Here is a 26,381-nt window from a genome sequence, read left to right as displayed (position 1 = left end):
CACCTTTGAGGAAACCGTCTTCATCAGTAAATCACAGGAGAGGAAAAAAACATTTTGGATGATTGTTTCGGTTGGAAACAGGATAGTTTAAAAATTATCAGTGTAACTAGACATTTCACATTTCCTCTCTAAAATAATTTTCACTTCTTGGGGCGCCTGGGTGGCTCAGTCCATTAACCATCTGCTTTCAGCTCAGGTCACGATCTCACAGTTTGTGAGTGCAAGCCCCACATTGGGCTGTACGTGCAGAGCCTACTTCAGATCCTCTGTCCCCTCCCTCCCTCTAGGTCCCTCCCCCACTTGTAGGCACGTGCTCATGCTCTCTCTCTCTCTCTCTCTCTCTCTCAAAAAATAAATAAAACTTTAAGAAAATAAATAAAATGCAATGTTATGCAGTCACTTGAGGCTTCATATATATTTTACCTTTTGCTTTCAAAATTATCATTGGCTTCTTATAATTTTTTATCATATTTAAAAAAAATTAAATTGGTTTTTTCAAGGCATTGGCAGTAGTATTCATAGGGATGTTTCAGATTGGTGTCACTGATCAAGTGTTTCTCTCTCCCTCATTTTTTAGAGTAAAGATGGCAAAAGTCCACTGCACATGACAGCTGTCCATGGAAGGTTCACACGGTCACAAACTCTCATTCAGAATGGTAAGAGAGATTCTTCCGCAGTGTTGTTTTTTGAACAGTGTCCTGATCTGAGCTTGTCTGTCAGTTATCTGGACATGAATGATGATGCTCTGTTTTAGATAATGGTCTATTTTATGAAGCTTAGATTTACACCATCCTTTGATGCACTTTGCTAAAAGCTCTTTATCAGACATATCATCACCATCCAGCTTAGGAGCAAGAACATAAAGCCACTATTTCTCAGTTAATTCCCAGTCAGTCAAAGAACATATGAGTTTCGAAACTGGAAATGATGTCCTTGTATGGGCTCAAGGTCCTGCATTCTTCACTCAGAATCTAATACAAATAACTATCATACATTTTCTAGCAGCAAATCGTATTATTTTTAAGTTTTAGAATTCACCATAGTTTGCTAAGTTAAACCTCTTTAAGCTACTTGGACAAAGGTAGGAAAAATGAGATGACTCAGAAGAAAAGCAATTAAGTGCCTGATATAAAGGATGATAAAGTCACAGGCTTGATAGAAACCTTGGAAAGTCACGTAACCTAGTAATTTTCCAGGCTCACTTGGAAAGGTGTACTTGAACCACTGGGTTGTCTCTGTAGCCAAAGTACTAGGGAGTATCACTTCACATTATGGTTTATAATACTATTATGGGTTGTGGCCAGCATCTGTGAGTGGATTGACCTTGACCACAGTAGAACTACTGCTTTCTTAGCAAATCTTAGACACAATAAAAAAATAAAAAAATAAAAAACAGGTTTAGTGCAAAATTTATGCTGATATTCCAGGTAAGTTCAGCAGTTCCTAAACTATCTTTAGTTGACCCACGTTTGTACTTTTTAAAGTTTTGGCATTAGTCAACTTCTTGGACCTGTCTTTTTCTCATCTTTAAAAACTTTGGATGAATTGTTGGTGGTACTATGTTATATCTTAGATACCGAAGTCGTAAAACCAAAAAGTCATTTGACATTTGGATGGAAGATCAGCCAGGAAAATTACGCTTAGGAAGCAAAATATCTGCAGCAGAGCGAAGGAAATTTATAAGCATTTCAGTGTAACTATAGGGAAAAATAAACCCTGACAGGTTTCCAGTGAACAAAGGAAGATAAAATGAAAATTAGTTGCATAACACCCATTAATTCTAATTTGAAATATGAGGTATGTCTTTGACATTCAGTTTATTGAAAGGGCCACATTAGTTGTTTTGTTTTGCTTGAAGTAAACAAGGGGAGGTGGGGAGTGACCCTCGAAACTCTCTTTCTCACACTTTCCTCATCACACATGTTTCTCAACTGTTTTTTCAGAAATAGTGTCCACTGCCTTAAAAATAAATAAAACCAGGGTGATTTTTGGATCCATTTTTTAAAATTTAGTGTGAATTTGGGGTGCCTGGGTGGCTCAATCGGTTAAGCGTCCAACTCATGATTTTGGCTCAGGTCATGATCCTGCAGTTCATGAGATTGAGCCCACATTGAGCTCTGTGCTGACAGTACAGAGACTGCTTGGGATTCTCTTTCTCCCTCTCTCTGTTTCTGATCCCACCTCTCAAAATAAATAAATAAACTTAAAAAATAAAATTTACTCTGAATTTAATCAATAGGCCTTACTTCTTTGGTATAAAAAGCTTTGCTTCTTGTTAAAGCATATTCAAGAACCAGTGATCAGATCAAAGAGAGAGTAAGTTTTCTCTTTGTGCGTACTGCCTTCCTACAGGTCCTTCCCTGTGGCCAGACCATACTGACCATCTCCTTTATATCAAGCCCATGACGCATCTCCCTGTGTAACGTTAGTGTGCTGACAGCAGTATGGGGGTGTTGCTGGCTGTTTTGACCTCTCCAAAAGCCATTCCAGTGGACTTGAAAGACTTCCATGCCCTTTCCAGACATTGTTGCTAGATTTTTGAGTTGCGATGAGACCTGAAAGAGAACCCATCTCTTGTCTTCTATGATCAAGGAGCTTGTTCAGAGCCTCATTCTTGGCTGACCTGGAATCTTACTTGTGAGTTGGGTGGGGTCCAGGGGCCTGAAATGATGAAGATATGGTGGCAATAATACATAGCCCATTATATATAATGATACAGCTAATGTTCATTAAGTGTTCACACTGCCAGGTGCTTGAGTAAGCACTCCACATAAATCCTTTCAACCACCCCATGAGAAAGAGGTGCTGTTGTCATCCGCATTTCAAAGATGGGGAAACTGAGGCATGGAGGTTGTCACTTCTGTCAGGATACATGGCAGGTTTGTTGAGGAACAGGGATTGGAACACAGCCAGTCTAACATCAGAGACCGAACTCTCAAGCACTACACTTACAAATGCATCTCTGGATGCACGGTGGCATATATTTTTTTTAATTTTTTAATGTTTATTTATTTTTGAAGGAAAGAGAGACAGAGCGTGAGTGGGGGAGGGGCAGAGAGAGAGGGAGACACAGAATCTGAAATGGGCTCCAGGCTTTGAGCTGTCAGCGCAGAGCCCGACGCAGGGCTTGAACTCACAAACCATGAGATCATGACCTGAGCTGAAGTTGGTCGCTTAACCGACTGAGCCACCCAGGTGCCCCACACAGTGGCATATTTAAAAAAAATTTTTTTAACCTGAATTATTTACTCTAAGAGTCACATATCTGGAGTAGAGTCGTCCCTGTGGAAGGATGATTTGCCATTCTCTTCTGTCAGCTGACAATTCTTTGCATTCATTACACATCTGAGAACTGTGAGTTCTTCCATCTGACATTTTCAAAAATGCCCTTAGGGAGAAGAATAGGAAGCTCTTTTCTTTCCTTCTGTTTGCTGGCTTCCTTCTGGGAAAAATCCAGAGGCTCACACCCCCGGACCTGGTGTCTGTCCTCCAGAATGGGTCACTGCACAACCGGACTCGGAATGCTGGTCCCACGTGGGGACATCAGTTGGCTCCCTAAACCAACTGAGCATACTCCTGAGGAACATTCTTTGTGTTTATTTATTTGTTTTGTTACATCACCCTGGTGTTTGGACTTTGTACGGCATTTCTCTACTTCCCTGACTATTCTCTAGTCAAGAGTTATTAGTTCTTCATAACTTTGTTTTTCCAGGATCATTCAGCATTGGTGAGACAGTTGTGAAAAAAGAACAAAAAGAGAAACAAACAGAAAACACACACACACACACACACACACACACACACCTCTTTTATTTTTATAAGTGGTAGCGGACTACCTCTGAGGTTCAATCACGTTGTTTGTTGTCTGAAGGTATGTTGCCCCAGCCAGTGTGTGACACTATGTGATACCGGGAGGCATGTGATCCAGCCATTTGCACTAGGCAGCTGCCTCAGATGCTGTGCAGCAGGTTACAAGAGTTCAAATGTGATGTTTGCTTCATGGAAGCTTTAAAAATAGAGTTTAAAAAGGAAGAGTCAAGTGATAGGTTAGGATGATTCATTGTGAGATTTTTGACCTTTTGGCTCACAATACTTTTGAGGCAATTTAATAAGATGACCATTTTTTATTTATGCAGGAAAAACTAACTTCAGAGGAATGTTTAGATAATGCTGCATAAATTATCCTTTCTGACATGCTTGGCATACTTCTAAATTCACGGATGTTTATTTTCCTCACTAATTATCAGTAATCAATTACCAGCATTTAACTTGCAACCATCAAATGAATTGTAAAGGTATTTAATTTACAATCCAGGCAAATCTTAAAGATTTTCAGGTGAAAATGGAAAGGTTTGGGGAATAACTATAAAATAGAAATTCATTCATCTAGAGGTCCTACTTTAATATAAAACATATTTCTGAATAACAAATACAATCTTTATTTTTCCACTAGTTAAGATGTTTTTCTGAAATATATTTTAAATGACAACAAATGCATATGTGGAAAGTAATTAAATATATGTTTATAGTTTTAAATTGACTTATAAAATGGTAGTAACAACAGGAAGAAATTTATCAACTCAGCCCCTTACCTTTTCCAGTATTTTTCACTCTTTTCTTTCCCTACCCAATATTGGACATATTTGGGTCTAATAAACACGGAGGCTGTAACACTTCTTAAGAAAGGTTTGGTGCCTCTTGGCTGGGAAGGACATGGAGTGATGCAGTATTTGTCCAGAGCAAAGGTTTCTCTGGAGTCTGGGAATCTGCCTCTCTCATCTCCCTGGATCAGCTCTAGGGGCTGGTCGGGGGCGGGGGGGACTTTCAGGCAACCACTACAGGCAGTTCTTAGATACATGGGCCCTGGATTGCTCTGAGGTATCTGTGGAGACAGTATTACAAATAGTTTCACGTGTGTCAGTTTATTGTCAGGATATGGGGAAAACCTTTCTAACCTCAATGCAAAATTAAATAGTATAATAGAAAAGACATGAATTCCAAAAATTCAGAGTAAAAAACAAAGAAAAATGAAAATCTAGGGTGAAAATATTTGTAATATGTATTACTGGTAAATGGTGAATCTCCTACATATTTTAAGAGTCCTTGAAAATCAAGGAATAAAAAAAACTATACACGTACACACACACACTTAGAAAAATGGTCAAAAGCCATGAATAAATAGTTCATGGAAAAAGATAAATAGTCCTTCAGTATAGGAAAAGATGCTCAGCTTTTCTTATTATGAGAAATGCAAATGAAGACTACACTGAGATAGTACTTCCCTCCATCACATGGCAGGTATTCAAAGGCTTGATTAGGCTGTGGGGAAAAGGCACTCTCATACGTGGTTCGTGTGAACAGTAAAATGGCACAGCACCTGAAGGAAGAAATATGGCAAAATTGAACAAAACTACACAGTTCTTTCTTTGACCGAGAAACTCCCTTTCTAGGAATTTACCCTGAAGATTCACCCCACAAATAGGAAACAACATATGCATGAGTTTATTCACTGCAGCATTCCTGATAATAGCAAAATGATATTTACTACCTAAATGCCCACCCTACCAGGATAAGTAGTATATCCATGCAATGGAAAACAATAAGGCTGTATAAACATGAGGAAGACCTCCAAGAAGTGATTTGTAAAAGTATATTTAGGAGGTTTTCAGGGTATATTGTTAAGTTTTAAAAAAGCAAGGTATAAAGAGTCTGTGTGTTTATTTTTGCCAAGAGAAACAAAGAAAGCATAAACCAAAACTAATGGAAATGATTAGTGCAGGATGTGGTTGAGAATGAAGTGGAAGGGATGGAAATCAGAGTGAGGCTTTTAAAGAATATAATTTTGACCTTTGAATGTTGTACATGTTGGTAAAATTAAATCAAAAGCTGGTAAAATTTTCGGAAACAGAATCCAATGAACTATGTATCAAGTTGATAATATAAGCATCCACAATAAAGAATTCAGGTAACTTTTGAGCAAAGTACTCCCTGTTTATGTTAAAATCCCCGCAGGAAACTTTGTTGGGAAATAGGATATTTGCACAATCTTGAAGTACCACCCACAAATTGCTTGTTAATTACGAAGGGGAAAAGACATTTTGCGGTGGAGAGTTCTGGTGGGTGTCACCTTAACCAAGTAATCAAGCCCCCCCCTTTTTTTATTGTGTTAAAATATATATAACATAAAAATCTACCATTTTAACTATTTTTAACTGTACAGTTCAGTGGTGCTAACTACATTCACATTTTGTGTAACCAACACCACTGTCCATTTCTAGAACTTTTTCATCTTTCCAAACTGAAACTGTGCGCATCGCATAATCAAAATTTGCATCATCTAGTTGAATATCCTGACCTTATATGTGTGCTGTGGAGATGCAATGGGAAGGACACATCAACTCTGGGGTGTTCTTGCCAAAAATTCAGCCTGAATCTAATCGAGGAAATAATCAGACAACTCCAGAATGCAGGATATTCCACACAATTCCTGGCTTGGCCTCCAAAGATATCAATGACATAGGAGATGAATGAATGAATGAATGAATGAATGGGAGGAGGATTATTTTAGATTAAAGGAAACTAGAGGGACATGACGACCAAATGGTAGCAGAATCTTTTATTGAATCCTGGACTTAAAAAAAAATAACAGCTATAATACGCATTTTGAGGATAACTGGAGAGATTGGAATATGTTGTATGTTACATAAGATTGTGATATCAACATTAAATTTCTTAAGTGTACTAATAGAATTGTAGTTGTGTAGGAGAATGTCTTTGTTCTCAGGAGTGAAATGTTACAATGTCTAACTTATTTTAAAATGGTTCCTCAAATAAGTGAATAGATAGACTGACTGTATTTACATATATATTTATGAAAAGGGAAGAGAAAGAATGAAATGTAGTAAAACAAAAAGCTGGGGGAAAAGAAGACAAAATAAAATAAATGAAAATACTGTATTATTAAAGGGACTATTGGTGATTAATGTGATAGTTTTTATAAATGTAGACATTTTCATTCCATAGTTTATGCATTTATTCATTTTACTCATCATGTTTTAAACCAAATACTCAAACTACGTAAAATATTTTCCTGAACTTTCTATTCTCGTTGGTTCATATGCTTAATATAAAGTTTTTATAAAAGTTTTATAAAGTTTTAATGTAAAGTTTTTAATCAGCAGGTAAAAGTAAAATGGAATGTATCTTCAGAATTACATTTTATGGAATTTGATTACACTGTTCCTTCAAAGCAGGAATTCAGTTGTTAAGTTTTTAGATCTTTAAAATTTTTTTCTGTTTATTTATTTTTGAAAGTCAGAGAGACAGAGCATGAGTGGGGGAGGGACAGAGAAAGAGGGAGACACAGAATCTAAAGCAGGCTCCAGGCTCCAAGCTGTCAGCACAGAGCCCGACACAGGGCTTGAACCCATAAACTGTGAGATCATGACCTGAGCGGAAGTCGGACGCTCAACTGACTGAGCCACCCAGGTGCCCCTGGATTTTAGATCTTTAAATAAGACAATATGGAAAGACTCTTCCAGAGCATTTCTAATAGACTTCCCTCTACGTAGATTTAATAACACTACTACTTTAGATGGTGACCTGATCCCTGTAAAGACATTCTTGTATTTCAGAATAGAGATGTATACAGAGGGGAAGAGAAATCAACATTTGGACAACAGGAGTGACTACCACAGAATGTAGTGTCTGAATCAACCTGAATCCTTATGTTATCCTGTTTTAAAACATCTCTTTCAGGAGGTGAAATTGACTGTGTGGATAAGGATGGCAACACTCCTCTCCATGTGGCTGCAAGATACGGTCATGAGCTTTTGATTAACACCTTAATAACCAGCGGAGCTGACACAGCCAAGTAGGTTACTGCAAAAGGGATTCTGCCATGCAGTAGATCATTTCCATTTATCTAGGTTAAGGTGGATCTGTACCATTGTGTTAAATACAAATTAAATTTAAACTGAATTAAGGGACTTTAAATGATGGATGCAAGGAAGAGCCAATTTTATTTTCAGCTACATCAGTGGTTTTAACCAAGAGGACTTGAACTCTATTCCTAACTCTACTTTCTAATATTCTGTTCCTTCCAATGTTTATTGTTAGTTAAGCAGAAAGCTAAAACATAATTGGACAAATTCAAATTTTATTCAGGGTGATTGCTTGGTTTTAATGATATAATTATGGGGTACAGTTGAGTCAATCTGCTACATTGGGAAGGGGGACCTGACTTCATTTTACATTTCAATTCAACAAGAATATACAAAGCAGGGGCGCCTGGGTGGCTCAGTCGGCTGAGCATCCGACTTCAGCTCAGGTCATGATCTCGCGATTTGTGAGTTCGAGCCCCGCATCGGGCTCTGTGCTGACAGCTCAAGAGCCTGGAGCCTGCTTCGGATTCTGTGTCTCCCTCTCTCTCTGCCCCTCCCCCTGCTTACGCTCTGTCTCTCCCTCTCTCTCAAAAATAAATAAACATTAAAAAAAAAAAGAAAAAAAGAATATACAAAGCAGCTGTATAAATCTGTCACGATGTGGGGTGCGATGGGAAATTTCAGAAATAAGTCACCTGGTTGGTACCTTCAAGGAGCTCATAATTTTGTTGGAGGCCCAAGGGCCTCTTAAGACAAAGAACCATGCAAGATAGTATATAATAAAGTTATATGAAGCAGGACTTAAGTGGCAAAATGTTTGGTGCAGACTATATACCATAGAGTGTAGCCATGAAGGAGAGAGTTCAAAGGTGGCCAAAGTTTTCAGAAAAGCCTTTAAGCAGAAGGTGAGTTTTAGGTAGGCTTTGAAGGATGACAATGATTTGGGTAGAGCAGAAGGCAGCAGACATCCTGAGCAGGGAGGAAAGCAGGAAGGAGAGTCACAAGAGTACAGTTCCACGATTCTCTGCCCTGAAGTTGTAATCATGTTGCAAGGGAGCCCAGGTTTTCACGGGCACTACCTGGCTCCAATCCAAGCTACCTTGCCTATAAACTGTGTGACCTTGAGCCATTGCTTAAGGCAATGTCTTAAGTCTCTGTGCTTTGGTTTCCTCATTTCAAAAATGGAAGTAATAATAGTACTTGCCCATGGGCTTGTTATGAGGATTAAAGGACATAATTATTAGTAAATCTCTCTGCTATAGGTTAATATCTGTATGAGTTACATAAATATATCTGCTAACATTATCAAACAAGATAATCCATGTTAAAAGCTCTTTGAAGAGTGCCTAGCACATAGGAAGCTATCAGTAACTGTTTTTTGTTTTATTACTTAATGATATGTAGTAGAACCAAATTAAAGAGAGTTTTAAATGACTGAATGAAGAGTATAGCTTTGATCACAGAGACTGTGGGAAAGAAAAACTAGATGTTCAGGAAAACGATATAAGGACAGTGTAACGTAAGGAATTCCATTTTATCTGCCAAGTGTTGTGCAACAGAATTGAAAATCTTGCTTGAGGATGAGCTGAAATTTAAATAGTCCATGGAAGGCATCAGTGGGTTCCAGAGACCTTCTGGGACCCCAGTCCAGTGGTGGGAATAAGATCCAGAGCAGATGACTACGGTATTATGAGGTTTGCACCATGCTATGGGAATAGGCAGGGAGAGGCTGACTCTGTGGGTTTCACAAAAGAGGGGGCATTTCAGCAATAGGAAGGATGGATAGGTGTTTGCCAGGAGAACAAAACTGTGTGAGGTTAAAAGATAGAGGGAAAGCAAGAAAGGCCATTCCAGGGAGAGGGAACAGTATTTACAAAAGCACAAGCATGTGCATGTGTTGAAAGCAGATTCCATGCTTGGCTTACCTGAGGTGTGTGGAGGAATGGAAAGAAATTAGGTGCAAAGGCAGGAAGAGCCACATCTTGAAGGACCTTGCATGTCCCACTAAGGAGTTGGATTCTGTTCTGAGGCATTCGGAAACTGTTAAAGAAGTCTAAGTGGATGTAGGGACGTTTGTGTCTAATGATCCCATTTGTATGTGAGAAAGATCACTCTGACAATAGCCCGGACGTGCAAGAGGTGGTCCAGACCAGAAACACGTGGCAGTCTCTTGCAAATGTCCAGGGAGGAAAAGACGAGGGCTTGGGCTCAGGGCGAGGCTGCGGGGGGTGGAAAGAGAGGGACATGCTGACAAATAGTAAGAGCAGTGGGCTGTCTCCTTTCAGAATAAAGGACCTTTTTGACTGGGATATTGCAAGCTAAAAGAAACAGTTCAGTCTTGTGGAAAGAGTGCTCTTACCAGATTCTGAGTCCTGACCCAGATCATGGCTCCCCAAAGCCAGAGACTGTAAATGCTCAGTGTTCATTAAGCAGAAGTAGACTATCTAGACATATGCACTTCACCTGTGATATGTTAATATTTTCAGTGGTACTTTTGTTTCAGCTTAGGGTTACTTGGGGAGTTTTAACCAAACAACCATGATTTTCTGGTTTTCTTTCAGATTTGGATCCACATGAGGGATAAATGGGGCCCACTACTTATTTAAAATTTCCCAAAATACATTTACTCAATAAGCCCAAAGTTCATTTCTGGGTATTGATTTTGCCTTCACTTTATGCAAACACACACCATATGGCTAAAGTGCCTTAGAGATGGCATTGTTGTTCAAGTAGCCTTTCCTTCCATTGACTGTGCTGTGTCCTGGGGATGCCACTGAGGCAAACATTGTCCCAGCTCCAAAGAACCACATCTGCTTTTGTCACAGGGGATATCTGGGGGTAAGAACGCTCCCTGCAGTGGGGGGTCCTGGGTGGCTCAGTTGGTTAAGCGTCTGACTCTTGGCTTCAGCTCAGGTCATGATCTCACGGTTCCTAAGTTCGAGCGCTGCATCGGGCTCTGTGCTAACAGTGCAGAGCCTGCTTGAGATTCTCTCTCTCTCCCTCTCTGTCTGCCCCAGCCCCGCTTGGGCTGTCTCTGCCTCTCTCAAAAGAAATAAACTTAAAAACAAAACAAAACAAAACCTCCTGCAGCAAACTGTGGTTCATTAGGCTGCAATCATGTGTGTTGTGGTGTATGTGTGTGTGTGTGTGTGTGTGTGTGTGTGTGTGTGTGTGTGTAGTGCATGGGGAGAGAAATCACTTGAGGGGGAATATCAAAATGAGGTGCGAGGTGGGAGTAGTGTTGGAGAAGATTAACTTTGCTAAAGGCCTCCGGAAAATCATTGCGTGATCTCTGGGCTCCTTGTAGATCTATGTAGAGTAGCTTATTAAAGAGAAGGAAAGTAGGAATTTGCTTCTATAAATAAGAAAACAAACAAATCGTATTTATGAAAATTAACCTCTCCTCACTCACAAACAATATGACCAAATGTATTTTAAAAGATCTCCATATGACAAATGCTATGGTCCTTACTTTCTTATGAATTTATTTGAATCTCATTCTAGGGCCAAATGAATGTTTTTGGTATTCTTTTTCCTTGTCTGAACTTCAAGTCAGAGCACTTCTGCAACTTGGCTCAGTGCTCATGCAACTTTATGTGGTGTCAAAGCCCTTTGGTTTTTCTTCTTTAAGTTTTTTAGGTTTGGGGCACTTTTCTCTGGGATTTTAATTTGTCTTCCACCTTACTGATTATGCTCTCACGTGTTTTTCTGCCTCAACCGCAGCAAAATTAGGGGTATTACAGTTACACAGGTAACTGATTCCAACATCTGTTCATTCACTAAATGTTTGTTGAAGGTCTGTGAAGTATAACCCCCTGTGTCCGTTTCTGGGGTTACAGAATTCCCTGCCCTCAAGGAATTTATAATTCCACTGGGGGCAAGAAATAAACAAGCAGTTACAATCATGCATGCAAAGTGTGATGCCAGAATAATCGCTGGGTGCTACTGGATACAGAACATATGTGGAACATGGCAGGGCTGGGGGTGGGGTTTCTGGAAGGAGCAATGGTTACTGAAGATTGCAAGGTGTGTAGCGATGAGTTAGGTCATGGGAGTCTGCAGATCTTAAGTGTAGACAAATTGTTTTTATTATAGTGTTACTTGAATATGTATAAACGTAAGACTAGATAGAAACTCCTTAAGCTTTTGACTCTATTTTATCAATAAATCCAAAAAAAATTACAAAACACATGCAAACAGCACTCAACTTTAACAGGCTTACAGTAGTAGCAAACATTCATGAGTGCTTACTCATGCTAAGTTTCACTCTGAGGAGGAATTACCTTCAATTACCACAACAACTCCATGGAGTAAGTGATATGATTATTGCCATCTTATAGGTGAAGTGAATGAGGCACAGAGAGGTTCAGTTACTTGCCCACGGTCACAGAGCTTGTGGGGGGCTGGAAATGAGACTCTGTCCATCTGGATCGGGAGGTGAGGCTCCTCAGCAAGAAGCTTGCTGCCCCTCTATGTAGTGGATGATGTGATAGTGCACAATTTGCCAAAATTCAATCACCATTTCCATGGAGTTGTCTTGGTGGCCAAGGTGCTGACTCTTTAGAGGTCAGTACATGCTGTGGGAGTAGAGGTTTTGCAGTGGCTTCAAACGCAATAGAGGGACCGTGAGCTCATCACACAACACAAAGGCCAACTATTGCCAAATTCTGTACATATAGAAGGTTCAGCATACTGCATTATCACTGGCCCTTCCCAGGTCCAGACATCATTTGTCTATTAAGTCCACCTTTCTTCTGTTCTTATTGGCCCCTGCCAATCACAGTAGTTCCACATGGCAGCGCTGTGACCCTAAATACAGACTCGGGTGCTGACATCTGGCGGAGGTCTGTAGTAAGAAGGTGGTTGTTGAGGGAAGCCAAAATATGCTTTTATACCACTTGCTTTAGGTTATCATCGAAAGGAAAAGAGAGTTTAACAATTCCCACAGAGAACTCTTGAAAGCCCAAAGGTATTTCCAGTGGCCTCCAGAGATGCACTAACTAGTTTGAGAAAGGCTACAAGAAGCCAGGCAGAAGGATGAATTTCAAGAGGGGACCTGAATGTACCAAACAAAGCCTGGGCAGGAATGAGCCTTGGTTCCTCCAGGACAAAGGGATAGAAGTCCACTGAGATTCTAGAATACTGGCTGGTTAAGCAACACCTTGACCCTGAAGGGACCTTGTAAGCCACATTAGAGTGTTTGGTCTTGATTCCAAAGAAACCACTAAAAGTGTCAGTAGGTTGCAAACAGCAAGAACCAGGCCTCACTGTTGCCAGTTATACCCAAATGCCTATAGCTTAGAGGTGCATGATAAAACTTGGAATGGCATAGATAAAATTAATAAGAAACTGATTTTTTGATTTGGGTTGATCAGCTGAGTAAGAATCATAAAATCATTTGAGGATCAAAAACCATCACATGTTTTTATCTCACCTGCTCAGTGGGCAAAACTAAATCAATCCACCTTCCCTAGGGGACTTGTGAGATAATTATCATAAAGAATTTTGAAATGTAGGAAGATAGCAGAAATGCTAGCAGATCACAAGTTATTCTTGGCTTTTAAAGAATTACAAACCAAAAGAAAGAAAGAAAGAAAGAAAGAAAGAAAGAAAGAAAGAAAGAAAGAAAGAAAGAAAAAGAATGAATCACAAACCTGATTTTAAGAAAGAAAGAAAGAATCACAAAACTGATTTTAAGGAATCATTGCCTGATTACAACTTTAAAACTCATAGACTGCCAATTTTCCAACTAAGCTAATAATAATTTCAAGGGCAATAATAAAATACTTGTATGGTAAAGGCTTATCATGACCAGACCCCTTATTTAGCACTTGGTGTGCATTATTAATTAGCCCTTACAATTGTTCTGTGAGATTGACACTATTATATTTATTTTCTGGATGAAGGAATCTTGTTTATTTTCTGGATGAGGGAACCATTGTGTACTTTCCAAAGATCCAATAGCTAGCAAGTGTCAAAACTAGGACTCAAACCCAAGGTTTCTGATCCCATCACCTTAACCGCAGTGGTTTTTTTAGCATACAGCCAAAGGGAAAGTTCTAGAAAGCACTGGAGGTGGGAAGTGACCGCCGTAGCTCTCTGACACCAAGGGAAAAGCTTAAAAGAACTTTTATTCTAATCCTGCACGAACCCTCTCCTTACTTCTGATAGGTCCCTACAGTTTATGCTGCCCTTATTTGTTCTGAAGTAACTGGGTAGGAGACACAGGTAACAGCTAAATTAGAAATAGCTAATACAGGGGTACCTGGGTGGCTCAGTTGGTTAAGTATCCGATTTCAGCTCAGAGCACGATCTCACAGTTCACAAGTTCGAGCCCCGCTTTGGGCGTTGTGCTGACAGCTCAGAGCCTGCTGCTTGCTTTGGATTCTTTGTCTCCTTCTCTCTCTCTCTCTGTCCCTACCCCTGCTCTCTCTCTGTCCCTCCCCTGCTCTCTCTCTCTCTCTCAAAAATAAATAAAAACGTGAAAAAAAATAGCTAATACAAATGTTATCTCATTAATTTTATGACTGGTCAAATAAATGTAGCATTTTAGGTAGAATTGGTCTCCTCTCTCCTGCAATTTATGCATTGTTAAGTTTACGGTTATCTGACATCTTTATTTCTTGATCTTCTTTGATGTATACCTGATGAAGTAAGATGATGCTTCTTATTTGACTAAGGCAGCCAAACCCTAATTTTCCTGCCAAAGGTTTTATGGCCTTTCCTTATAAGTAGTCTTACTTTATAACAGTAAAGGAATAATTTTATTTTGAAATGCATGAATCATTTCTAAAGTGATTCAGAGATTCTGAATTTGATTTTTATTCTCTTTCCAATCTTGGCCTAATATTTGCCAATAATACTTGAGTCTAAATTAATATGTTTTCAAAACTTAATTGAGGTGGTGATTTTTTATTAACTATGGAATAAAAAACATATACCAAATAGAATTTTTGCTAGATCTTTTAGAATGGTTCTACCTCCTTTATCTTCTCAAGTTTACAAGTAGCAGGAAAAAAAAGAATTAGCTAATGTAGAGTATGATGAATTATCTGAAAACAATGATGAAGTGTATGGAATATGTTACAATACTATTGCTGTTATACTATCATTTACACTTTTTATGTTTTTCCTAATTGGTTTCTTATAGATATTGATGCTATTTTCTCCAGTTCATTTGCTTGTATTATTGTATATAAAGATATATACTTTTTGTATCCTTAAAAATATATATTTTATTGCATATATACATATGTGTGTGCATATGTATGTATATATATATGTGTTTAATATATAAAATTTTAATATATTTATATTTTACATATATTTGTACACATGTTTATATATTTTTATTAAAATTATTTTTTAATGTTTATTTATTTTTGAGAGAGAGAGAGACAGACTGTGAGCAGGGGAGGGATGGGGAGAGAGGGAGGCACAGAATCTGAAGCAGGCTCCAGGCTCTGAGCTGTCAGCATAGAGCCCGACCTGGGGTTTGAACTCACGAACTGTGAGATCATGACCTGAGCAGAAGTCAGATGTTTAACCAACTGAGCCACCCAGGTGCCTCTTAAAATTATTTTTAACGAATGAGGAAAGGATCAAAGAAATCTTGAGAGATCCAATCTAATTTCAGGCACATTCTTTCAGGAACTTGAAACCATCCTAGAAAATATTGTTGTTCTCTTGAAAATATCCAGAGATATTCATATAATCATATATTTTTGCCTTACTTGCCCTAAACAAACAAAAATGGTTAGGTAAAGTCTCGTTGGCTTAAAATTCCATTTAGTAAGGTGTTTTTAAAGCATGTTAGACATTTTACAAAATTACTGTTTCACTGGAATCAAGAGGGAACAATTTAAATAGCAGCATAGATAGAAAGGCTTCCCTCCCATCCCCCAACTCACTCTTCCTTTCCATGAGCATCAAGGTTGTCACTGGTGCAATTGCTTTTCAGAATTTTTTTTGTAAATGATGAGAGAGGCAATTACAAGCAGTTCTCCTCCACATGACACTGCCCAGAAGACAAGCAAATTGCATCTCTTGATGGATGCCAGCTATTATATACACTGGGTTGGAAATCTCCATATAGGGAAAGAGAAACGAACAGAGGGAAGACTGAACAAAAACACTGATACGCAGTGAGAAGTTTTGACGGAAAGAGAGAGGTGGTTAATTGCTGGCAAACTCAGATTTGGCAAAACACTGCATACCATGAAATATCTGTGAATATGTAGATACTTTCACACATTCACACACATCATAATAGCTTTTAGGATAGCAAATAAAATTCATGTATCTGAAACCTAACAAATTCAAACTGTATGTGGTTTTTAATGCAGTGTAGAATCTGAAAACAGCAACTTTGTGGCAGAGAAGAAACTTAGGTCATTAATACTGCAGGTGTAAGTATATATACTAGTGTTATGCAGAGGATTTACAAAATCTGAAATACAGTATTTGAATATAACAAGATGCTCTGAGAAGTGAACACTAACATTATAAATGCTTATCTTATAAGTACACAGGAAACTCCTGATGATGCTGTTTGTTAGGAACTACAGTTCCACACACGGCTTTGGGTCCTTGTTCGAGGAGAGGTGATGGGCAAGAGGAGGATTTGATTCTGAAAGCAAAAAGCACTTCCATCAGAAGGCTGCCGATCCCTTAAGGGATCATCCTGGGAACTGTTTTATGGTGGGGTATCAGTCCAAAAAGTTGTTTTCTAGATTCTTTCTGTAATACTGTTAGGGAAAATATGCTAGATTGATGAAATGTATGCAAGATAATGTTTACTGCTTCAGCATATTTTCATGACTCGTGTCCTGATGTGGGTTAATGTGCAATATAAAAGTTTATTAGGGAGATGACATTGCACCTGCAAAAGGTAAACATTAGTTTTTATTCTCATCCAAAGTTTTATTTTCAATAATACAGTCATTATTAATTCTTAGCAAAGTGCTTAGCACATAATGAGTCAATAGTATTTATTCATCAATTCAAGGAATAAAACAGGTTGCTGAGTAAAACAGGTTGCTGACATAAAATTGCTAAGCTGAAAAAAAAAGGTAAATTAATTCTCAGTGTAGAGTCACCATTTATAGGGAATATTTTCTTGAAGATTTACATTCCTCGGGGCACCTGCATGGCTCAGTAGATCATGATCTCACGGTTCGTGTGTTCAAGCTCTGCTTTGGGCTCTGTCCTGATAGCTCAGAGCCTGGAGCTGCTTCAGATTCTGTGTCTCCCTCTCTCTGTCTCTGCCCCTCCACCCCTCATGCTCTGTCTCTCTTGCTCTCAAAAATAAATAAACATTAAAAAAAAATTTTTTAATTAAAAAGAAAAGAAGTTATACATTCCGTGTTGTTAGGGGTTTTTAATTCTGTTCTGGGTTTAGGATTTTATTATTTTAAGAAAATGATTGCACAATTCCTGTCTGAGTGAAAGAATTATAAAATTATTTCAGGCAAGAGTCCCTAAGCGAGGTGTTGTGGATTTCATTTTCATCAGAGAACTTCTAGAAAGGTTGTTGTTCTTCTGCATGTATCTTGAGATCTGTTACCGTTGAGCTGCTCCGTTCTTTTCCTCCTCAGGTGTGGAATCCATAGCATGTTCCCCTTACATTTAGCTGCCCTAAATGCTCACTCTGACTGCTGCAGAAAGCTGCTATCATCGGGTAAGTAACCCCATTACCACAGATGAGGCTTAATGTGTCCTGTAAATGAGCCAGACGGCTCTAGGTGTCTGATTAGAGTAAGTGGCTGCCTGCGCTTCATGATATTCCTGACCTGGTCTGGGGACAGCTCCCAGCAGTACTTGGTGCTGTTACTGTTTGAGTGTCCGTATTCCTGCCCCAGAGTGAGAGCCTTGTCTGTTTTTCAAGTTAAAGCTTGGGTGATCCAGAGTGAGAGGCAGGAAGAGATGGCCGTAGCTTACCGGAAGTTTGTTGTAATCAGAAAAAAACACCTTCGAGGCTGAAAATGGCGGATTTAACAGTGAATCTTTTCAACAAAGGAAAAAGGGCAATTCCCCACATTTTGACAGTAGAAATGTCGTGTTACCTCCCCATTCTGTGGCCTCTGAAAAATCACTACAGTTCGATCCCTTCCACCTATGTTTAATTTTTATTTTTTTAAATATGGGACTGTTTAGAACCAAGAAATTCTTTCTGGTTTGGAGCTTTGCTAATCTTTCTTATCACTGCTTCTGCCAACCTCCATGTATTAAGAAGTTCCTGGCTTTCAAAGGTGATAGAGGTCTGCAAGGCAAAGATTGTTTATGAATTAATTCAACAGACATCCCAGAGGCATTTTTTTCCTTTTAAGTGCTTTACCTATGGTTGATTCTGCTTTCACTGCTTTTGGCATGTTTAAAAATAATCCCTGCATGAAAGCATGTTTCCCAGATCTTAAACCAACTGAAAGCTAATAATACACATAAGAAAATATCTACTCCAGCATGTTAAGATTACTCCTTTGCTGTCCATGTTTTCTCCATGTGTTCTGTCTGCCTGTCTATTGCCCTACTTATCTCAAATTGGTTTCATAAATTTCTACCCTGGGATTGAAATATGGGGCTGTGGTTCACCCAGGGCTGAATGTGAAAATAAATTCTTCTAGACTTCACGGTTCTTCCTATAAAATTGCCAAGCTTGAGCAGTTACCATTCGTTTCCATGACAACCTCTTTCTGACTACAATTGCTTGCATTCTGGTTTTTCTACTAACTGATTTTTCTGTCTCTGCAATGTTTCTTGTGGTTTAACTAGGACAAAAGTATAGCATAGTATCCTTGTTTAGTAATGAGCACGTGCTGTCTGCAGGCTTTGAAATAGACACCCCAGATAAATTTGGAAGAACGTGCCTTCATGCTGCCGCTGCAGGAGGGTGAGTAGTTAGCAATTTCAGTTGTTATTTCATGACTTAACTCCTCTAATTTATCTTCATTGACTCAAGTTGTCTGTGAATCAAAGTCAATTTCTGTAGTAAGATGGGTAAAGGATCATTTCTACCAACACCAAATATCACTATCACTATTGCACTTGCAGATTAATTGTACGTTTGTTCTTCTAAAGAAAAATTGTTGGCCCATCTCATATAGAAAATCATTTTTCTTGTGTTTTCTGTTCTCTTCCTTTTCCTTATTTTTTTTAAATTGTAGGTCTTCAAGCCTTATAGAATGTGTATCTAGCTGATACTCTACCAAAAGAAAATAATTTGAGATTTTTTCCTAAGTTTTTCTTTTTTTGTTGTTGCTAGTAGATGGATGATGCGCAAGGGAATCCAAAATTGAATTAGTTCATGTTTGTTTGCAGATATTTTTGTCCTTATTTCAAAGCTGATTTTTAAGTACTTAAATGGTTAAATGTGAACAAAGGTCAAGAAAACCCAAAGGATAGGCAAGAAATGATTTAATCCTTGCCTTTTTTTTTTAATTGTAGAAAGCATGTTTTAATCAGGTACTCTTCTTCATATCAGTGGTGAAATTAAGCCTCTGATCAATATGTTATTGATATATGACCATATATTGACCAAACATGGCCTCTCTCAGATGACCTTGTTTGGATAAGGTGTTAGTTCTTAATCAAATTTCTAGTCCTTAAGGAGAAGCAATACCTCTCCATTTGTCATCTGTACCTTATCAAAGGCATTACCTCTTTATCAGAGGTGGGTTGACTGTGAAACTTCAGGGCCTTTATTTGCATGGGTCCCTTCCAAAATCTTGTATTTAGTTTTATATTCATAGTTATGTATTATTTTTTAAATGAATCTCTCTCTACCCAACCCCTCTCCCCAAATGAGTCTCATGAGCCACACAACTAGATCTGCCTCTGCCCTTGATCCTTTGGGTTCATTCAGTAAGAGACAGGTGCCTCCTATCAACGGGCACGCTACACAGACACATAATGGTCTCAGAAAGTTCTTATATTTTATGACAGAAACAGCTAGTTCTCTGAGAGAGGTGACTACAAAGGGTGGATGGGGGGGGGACCCTGCTCAGGTTCATCATTAATGAGATCATTTTTCATATTTAAATGATAATAAAATAGTAAATCTGAGACTACTTCTCAGCATTCCAAGTTTAAAACAATAAAGGATGATTGTCTCTTTTTATGCCGACATTTGAAAAAAATATCAGACCTACACGGAAAGTGGAAACACACCATTCTGGATTCATATCTGAAATTCCTAGTAGAATTAATATTTAGCTACATGCCCTTCAATAGGAAAATTCACTTCAGTGGGTCCTTTTTTCTTTACTAAATATGATTTATTGCTTCTGCAAATGACAAAGAAGCTTTGGAAGATCACTATGCTCCATTACATCACTTTTGGCCTTTTATTTTTTGCACATTTATTTACCTATATTACAAAGACAGGGAAATGCAGCTGTTTTATTTTCCATTATGGAGAGTCTGGGTTGAAAACGGTTATCACAATGAATTCATTCTGCTGTGATAAAAGGTAATGCTTCTCCATTCTGGCTCATTGTTTAAAGGTGATGCAAAATCATCATATGTTTAAGGGGTTATTTCCCAAACCCTTGATGCTTTTGAAAGAGAATTTTAGGATAAATGATGAAACCATCACTTAAAGGTTTAATCATGTAATAATAACCATGTAAAAATAATTAAATACCTTGGTCATGGAATTGAAAATGTTCCATCAGGCTCTTTAATGCATTGATTTATGGAAAAAGGAATTCCAGGAACTTTAGATCCTTGCAATATTACCTTCCTCATATGTTCACGTTGTTTTTGTGTTAGCAGAATTTAAAGCTGGAACTATCATTTCATCTTGGCCCACACTTCACCAAAAACAGCTCTTTCTGAAGGTAGCCCAGCAATTGACGTCTACCATCTTAATAATGTTTTCCCTGTCTTTCTAGTAACGTGGAATGTATAAAACTCTTGCAGAGCAGCGGAGCCGATTTCCATAAAAAGGACAAGTGTGGGAGGTATGTAAACAGGGAACTCTGCTTCAAGTGCCTAAGTAAAAGGAGTGGGGAGCAATCCATCTGGAAATCATGTTATACTGAAATGGTAAACAGGGAAGCTAGCTGGGGAGATTCTGTCCTCAGAAGGAAATCCCTTTTTGTAGTGAAACACAACAAAGCAGGCACAAGCCCCAAGGAAGGCATCTCCTCTCACAGCTCTGTTTAGAAATGTCAGCTGTGTCTTCTTCCAGTTTTTTCTTTTTCCATGCATCTCTCTACCCCTCCTCTCCACATGCACCCTGGCTCTTGGAGTTGCTACAGATTTCTTCTCTTACCAACCTACCTATGATACTCCTACCCACTCTTCCAGACTTAGGTTAAGTAACACCTCCCTCCCCTTCCCCTGGTACCCTCCATACTTCACAACTGAAGCACATATCACACTGTTCTAGTGGACTCTCTGTTTTGTCTCTCCGCTTACCTGTCCATGGCTCTCCTGAGGAACAGGACTGGATCTTGTAAAATACTTATAATTTACTTTTGGGGGGATGAAAGAGGAGAAAGTCAACTAGTAAAAGAGCCCATACATTGACTTTAAAATATAAAAGAGTGGTGCTTGAAAATTAATCAATACTTCTTGAAGTAAAGTTATTCACTTTGATATAAAGTAATTCATTTGATTATTATACCCTAAATATTGGCTAGGCACACCAGATAAACTGTTAAATAATTGGGGACTAAAAATAAGTAATATAAAATAAATAGCTTCATGTTTCTGCAATGCCTTACTCTTTATAAGGTGCATGTGTTTCTTATATATTACCCATTTGGTTTTTCATGGTCTCTCTATGAGCTATATGGCGATGCTTATTATCCTTTTCTAATAGATGAATAAAAGTGGCTTGGAGAAACTAAATGAGTTATACATGTAATAAATTTACATGTGCATGTAAAATTCTAGGAATTTTAGACCTAGAATAGATGTTAGGGGACAGCTGCTCACAGGTCCTTATTGAAGCAAGGGTGAGCAAGCCCAGGCCCAGAGAGGGGATGTGGTTTGGTATAGCTCATGGGCATTGTTCTTCCCATTAACCTACATCCCTACCCCCAAGGGGCTTGTAGTAATGGGTGCATCCAGGGGAGAGACAGATACTTTATAAAGGTAGTTTGGGCCCAGCTTGGGGAGGTCTTCCATTCCAGACTAAGGAATCAAGGCTTTGCTCAGTGGAGAGGACCGATGGCTTTAGAACAGGATGTCGTATGTGGGTATTGGACCTTAGAAAATCCAGTTCTTCATTCATACCAATTAGAAATAGATTGAAATTTGATAAGAGCTAAGGAGGCCAATAGGGATGGTATTGCAATAGTCTGAAAGAGCAGTAATGTAGATCTGAACCAGGATAGGCACTAGGAATGGAAAGAAAGGATAGATCCTCAGGTAGGTGGCCGTGTCTGAAGCCACTGTCTTTGTATCCTCAGCTCCAATGTATAAATTCAAATGAAGGCATGTCCCTTGGCATCCACACTCTGAGAGCTGAAGAGCTTTCCCCACTCCCAGGAATAAGGCTGTCAGTGCTAATGCTGATGATGGGGGGGGGGAGGGAAGGTCTGTTTTTCAGACCGAATGAAGTAAGAAATTGCTCTTTGTTTTTCAGGACGCCTTTGCACTATGCAGCTGCAAATTGTCATTTCCATTGTATTGAGACATTAGTGACCACAGGGGCCAACGTTAATGAAACAGATGACTGGGGACGGACAGCTTTGCACTATGCTGCTGCATCAGACATGGATAGAAAGTAAAAACAGCCTTGCTCAAATTTACTTTGGGGGTTTGGCTACAGGGGGAGGGTTTACTCAGTTTTCTTCATACTGCCTCATGGAAACTGTGAGTGAAGAATCTCTCTCATCCAGGGCCAGAGGAGTTAGAATTGCCTCATCCCTAACCCCAGTTTTCCCATTCTGCTCTCTTTATGTTTGATTATTATGTGTCACTGCCCAATTATTTCTCTTCTCTCGTCTTTGGGTTGAATGCCAAGTGGAGCTGTCAAGCCCATGTTTTCAGTTCATTCGATATCAGCTGTGATTTATTTTGTCATATACTGCAGTTGCCATCATCACCACTTAAATGCTTCATTGGCTCTCAAACTTACATTCGCTAATAAATACGTCACATATTGAAAATATCCATCCATGTATAATCCCAATAGCCTTCAAATGCAGCGTTGGTATGTGTAAAATTGGCACTCTTTCCAAACCTGGGCAAGAATTGCTCTATCAGGAGCTGGAGAGAAGAAGCTGGATGCCCTGGACATGTTTGGATTCTAGGTGTCCAGGGATGAAAAACAGAAGTGAACCAGGTCAGGTGGAAATGGTGTGAGAGGTGCCCACAGCTTATGAGATTGTTCTCAAAGACTTGAGGACCAGGGCCTCCTTCAGAGGAATGCTTTTTGGTGACCCTGTTTGGAGAACTATTGACTTTCTTGCCACTCTGTGTTATGGAATTGATTCTGGGTCAGTGCTAAATTCTATTCGTATACAGCAGTGGCTTTTAAATATTTTACACAGTGACCCACGGTAAGAAATACATTTGATGTCATGACCCAGTATATGTACTCAAATATATAGGTTTTAAATACCTATATGTCTATATAGATGTGTGTGTGTGTGTGTAAAAAGGAGGCAGAATTTCATAAAACCATATTTACTTTTACTATGTGTGATGATTCTGATATTTTCTCTTTTATCTTGTTAAAAAACCCTAATTACTGCAATCTACTAAATTAATTTCATAATTCCATAATGGATTATAATCCATATTTCCAGTTTGGGAAACACTATTTTTCTTTTTATGTTTACATAATATTGGCAAATCTGATGTCCCTACACTCTGGATCCCGTAGATCCATAGGTTATTAATTCGACAAACATTTATTGAGACGTTACTACATAGCAGGCTCTATGCTGCTCACTCAGAAAAGAATGTGGGAGCAAGTACACTTCAATGTTAAAGCTGAGAAAGGAATCCTATGTGATGAAGAATTTCTCTGTCAGTTGAAGAGTGACTAGAACCCCATTCCTGGATAAGTGAGGTGCTGAATTGACAAGAAGGCAACAAGGAATGTGGTAGGAGTCAGGGAGGTCTAAGCTAAATTGCCTCCTATTTACTTGGGGAGTTTAGGATATTTATAGAGGGGGACAACTTGATTGTTGTCTTACTTACTGAAACCAGGGTGGAAATTCTAGGAAAGTCATGTTCTCAGTTGGGTTTCTTGGGAGAGAATAGATTTACTGGATGGCCTTTAAGAGAACCACGTAGATCCTCAATGAAAATCAGGGGTGCTTATTTCTTTTGGGTTGGGGGAAAAGATGTTGAGATAGAAGTTGTACTAAAATCACTAGCAGCCTTGCCATTAAAACAAATAATTATAATTTTTTTCTTTCCCTTATGTTGAGAAGTAAGACTATCTTAGGAAATGCCCATGAAAATTCAGAAGAACTTGAAAGAGCCAGAGAGCTGAAGGAAAAGGAAGCCGCATTGTAAGTTTTTTCTCAGCTTAAAGCACAAGTTGTAATTACTGATGCTTGTCTGCTTTTCTGGGTTGTCACGTAGGGCAGCCCTTGCTTTTCTAGGGTTTGATTTGGGATATTGAGGAAGCGATATGGGCTTGCCTTTAGTGAAGAGGAAATGGTTCTTTTAATATATCCCTTAATTATGCTATTTTTACACAAGGAACTCTTCCTAAAATTGAACCCTTTGCCAAGACCATCACTGTGATTGGTCAGCAGTTTTTAGGAACAGGTGTCTTAAATATCATTTTTGACTGCCATGCATCATATGCCTCAGGGGACACATTAAGCCTCCTCTCAGGCCATCGGCTCTCCTTTAATGACCTGGGGGTAACTATTTACCAGGTTCTATAAATAAATGTTTTGAAATTTCAGCGTGCAATACTGTGGTTGTGTTCTCCCTCCTCTCCCCAACCCACAAACATCAGCTCACAAATAGTCCTTCACTCTTTCCCACAACTTCTCCTGCCCCACCTCATCCCACCTCTCTCTCTCTGGCTTCTGACAGAGACTTAGCTAGTACTGTGACAAGGGCCAGAGTCCCTGCCATCACCCAGGGGGGTTGATGCACAGGAAGCTGTAATGCCTCATCCTCTGAGAGTCCTTGTGCAACAAAGCAGAGTGTGAAGGTTGTGCTCTGCTCAGTGCAGTAGCCAGCGTGTCGCTGGTGTTCAGTGACTATTAAACAAATGAACAAAGGAATGATTGCTGCCCACACTTTGTGTCCCGCCTCCTTGAAACTAGTGGATACAGTTCTCTTAAGAGTCTGCACCCACACAGTTCCTAACTTGTTTATTCTCTTCTCCAGTTGTCAGAAGAACCAATTTCTTTGTGACCTGAAGGCTTGTGTCCCCTCTAGGGTCTTCCCACTGTCCACTGGGCTGTCCTCCCAGGTCCAGACCATTGTGGAAGAGAAGTTAGAAAGTGTGGCCCTGATACAGGTTGTGGGACGTAACTTGGGCTGTTACTGGGGTGGGGACAGGAAACATAGCCATGAGTAAAGCAGAATGACCAAGGTTTTGCCCTAATATTCCAAACTTAATGATATTCAAAGACTGTAGAATTTTAAGTCACATCAGCCAGCGCCCCCTTCTCCAGTGAAATCGTGCCAAGAGCAGCCCTCTTACCCTCTTACGGCTGATGGAGAGGGAAAAAGCAGGACAGGCAGGGGAGGCAGGGAACCAGGCTTCCTGAGAGCTCTTCGGAGCAGAGAGGCTACATCTCTCATCCAGATACATCTCTGACTTAACGTGCAGGTCTTGATTTTGCAGCGCAGGTGCCCAAAGTGGTAGCCACAGCCCTGGGAGGAGAAGAGATAAGCATCCCCAGTTAAAACTGGAATGTATTGGGGCGCCTGGGTGGCTCAGTCGGTTGAGCGTCCGACTTCGGCTCAGGTCACGATCTCACGGTCTGTGAGTTCGAGCCCCGCGTCAGGCTCTGGGCTGATGGCTCAGAGCCTGGAGCCTGCTTCCGATTCTGTGTCTCCCTCTCTCTCTGACCCTCCCCCGTTCATGCTCTGTCTCTGTCTCAAAAATAAATAAACATTAAAAAAAAATTAAAAAAAAAAGTGGAATGTATTTTCCCTTGGAAACGATATGGAGAATATTCAAATTCTACAGTGCTGTTGTCTTTTCAAATCACACTGCTGGTAGTATAGTTCAGCTATATCCTGGGGTAAATGACACTTTGGGAGCAATTCCAAGTGTTTTCCGAATTACGTATTAAATCCGCCAACTGGTTTTTTACAATGTGACTCTTTCAGGAGCTGGGGGTTGTGAATCCACTAGAACCCTTTTCCTATTGAATGATTTTATTTCAAGAGCCAAATTCTATTTAAAATGAGTCATACCTGGGATCCTGTCCATGGACATTTAATTGCCAAAATAAAAAAAAGACTTCCTTTTAAGGTACAAATCACCAAAGACAGAATGATATCAGAACTCCAATAATAGTTTGATTTATTATGGAGCATTTGATGGATAAATCAGGTAAC

General features: G+C 39.3%; 1 protein-coding gene across 10 annotated transcripts in view; it reads left to right on the top strand.

Moving 5' to 3' along the window:
* ANKRD44 (ankyrin repeat domain 44) overlaps nt 1-26,381 on the top strand; it is a 327,574-nt gene that overhangs the window by 200,969 nt on the left and 100,224 nt on the right. For 4 of the 10 annotated variants that reach the window (XM_043577387.1, XM_043577382.1, XM_043577380.1 and 1 more), the window contains exons 9-15: nt 578-656; nt 7,759-7,873; nt 17,480-17,562; nt 18,654-18,771; nt 20,774-20,842; nt 22,477-22,617; nt 24,275-24,358. In XM_043577387.1, coding sequence (XP_043433322.1) covers nt 578-656; nt 7,759-7,873; nt 17,480-17,562; nt 18,654-18,771; nt 20,774-20,842; nt 22,477-22,617; nt 24,275-24,358 — 689 coding nt within the window. The remainder of the gene's footprint in view (nt 1-577; nt 657-7,758; nt 7,874-17,479; nt 17,563-18,653; nt 18,772-20,773; nt 20,843-22,476; nt 22,618-24,274; nt 24,359-26,381) is intronic. The other 6 variants (XM_043577389.1, XM_043577386.1, XM_043577384.1 and 3 more) reach the window with 2 other exon arrangements.

Source organism: Prionailurus bengalensis, chromosome C1, assembly GCF_016509475.1.
Source record: "Prionailurus bengalensis isolate Pbe53 chromosome C1, Fcat_Pben_1.1_paternal_pri, whole genome shotgun sequence".
Taxonomy (NCBI): domain Eukaryota; kingdom Metazoa; phylum Chordata; class Mammalia; order Carnivora; family Felidae; genus Prionailurus; species Prionailurus bengalensis.
Note: the sequence above shows the minus strand (reverse complement) of the source record. Positions and strands in the feature narration are given on the sequence as shown.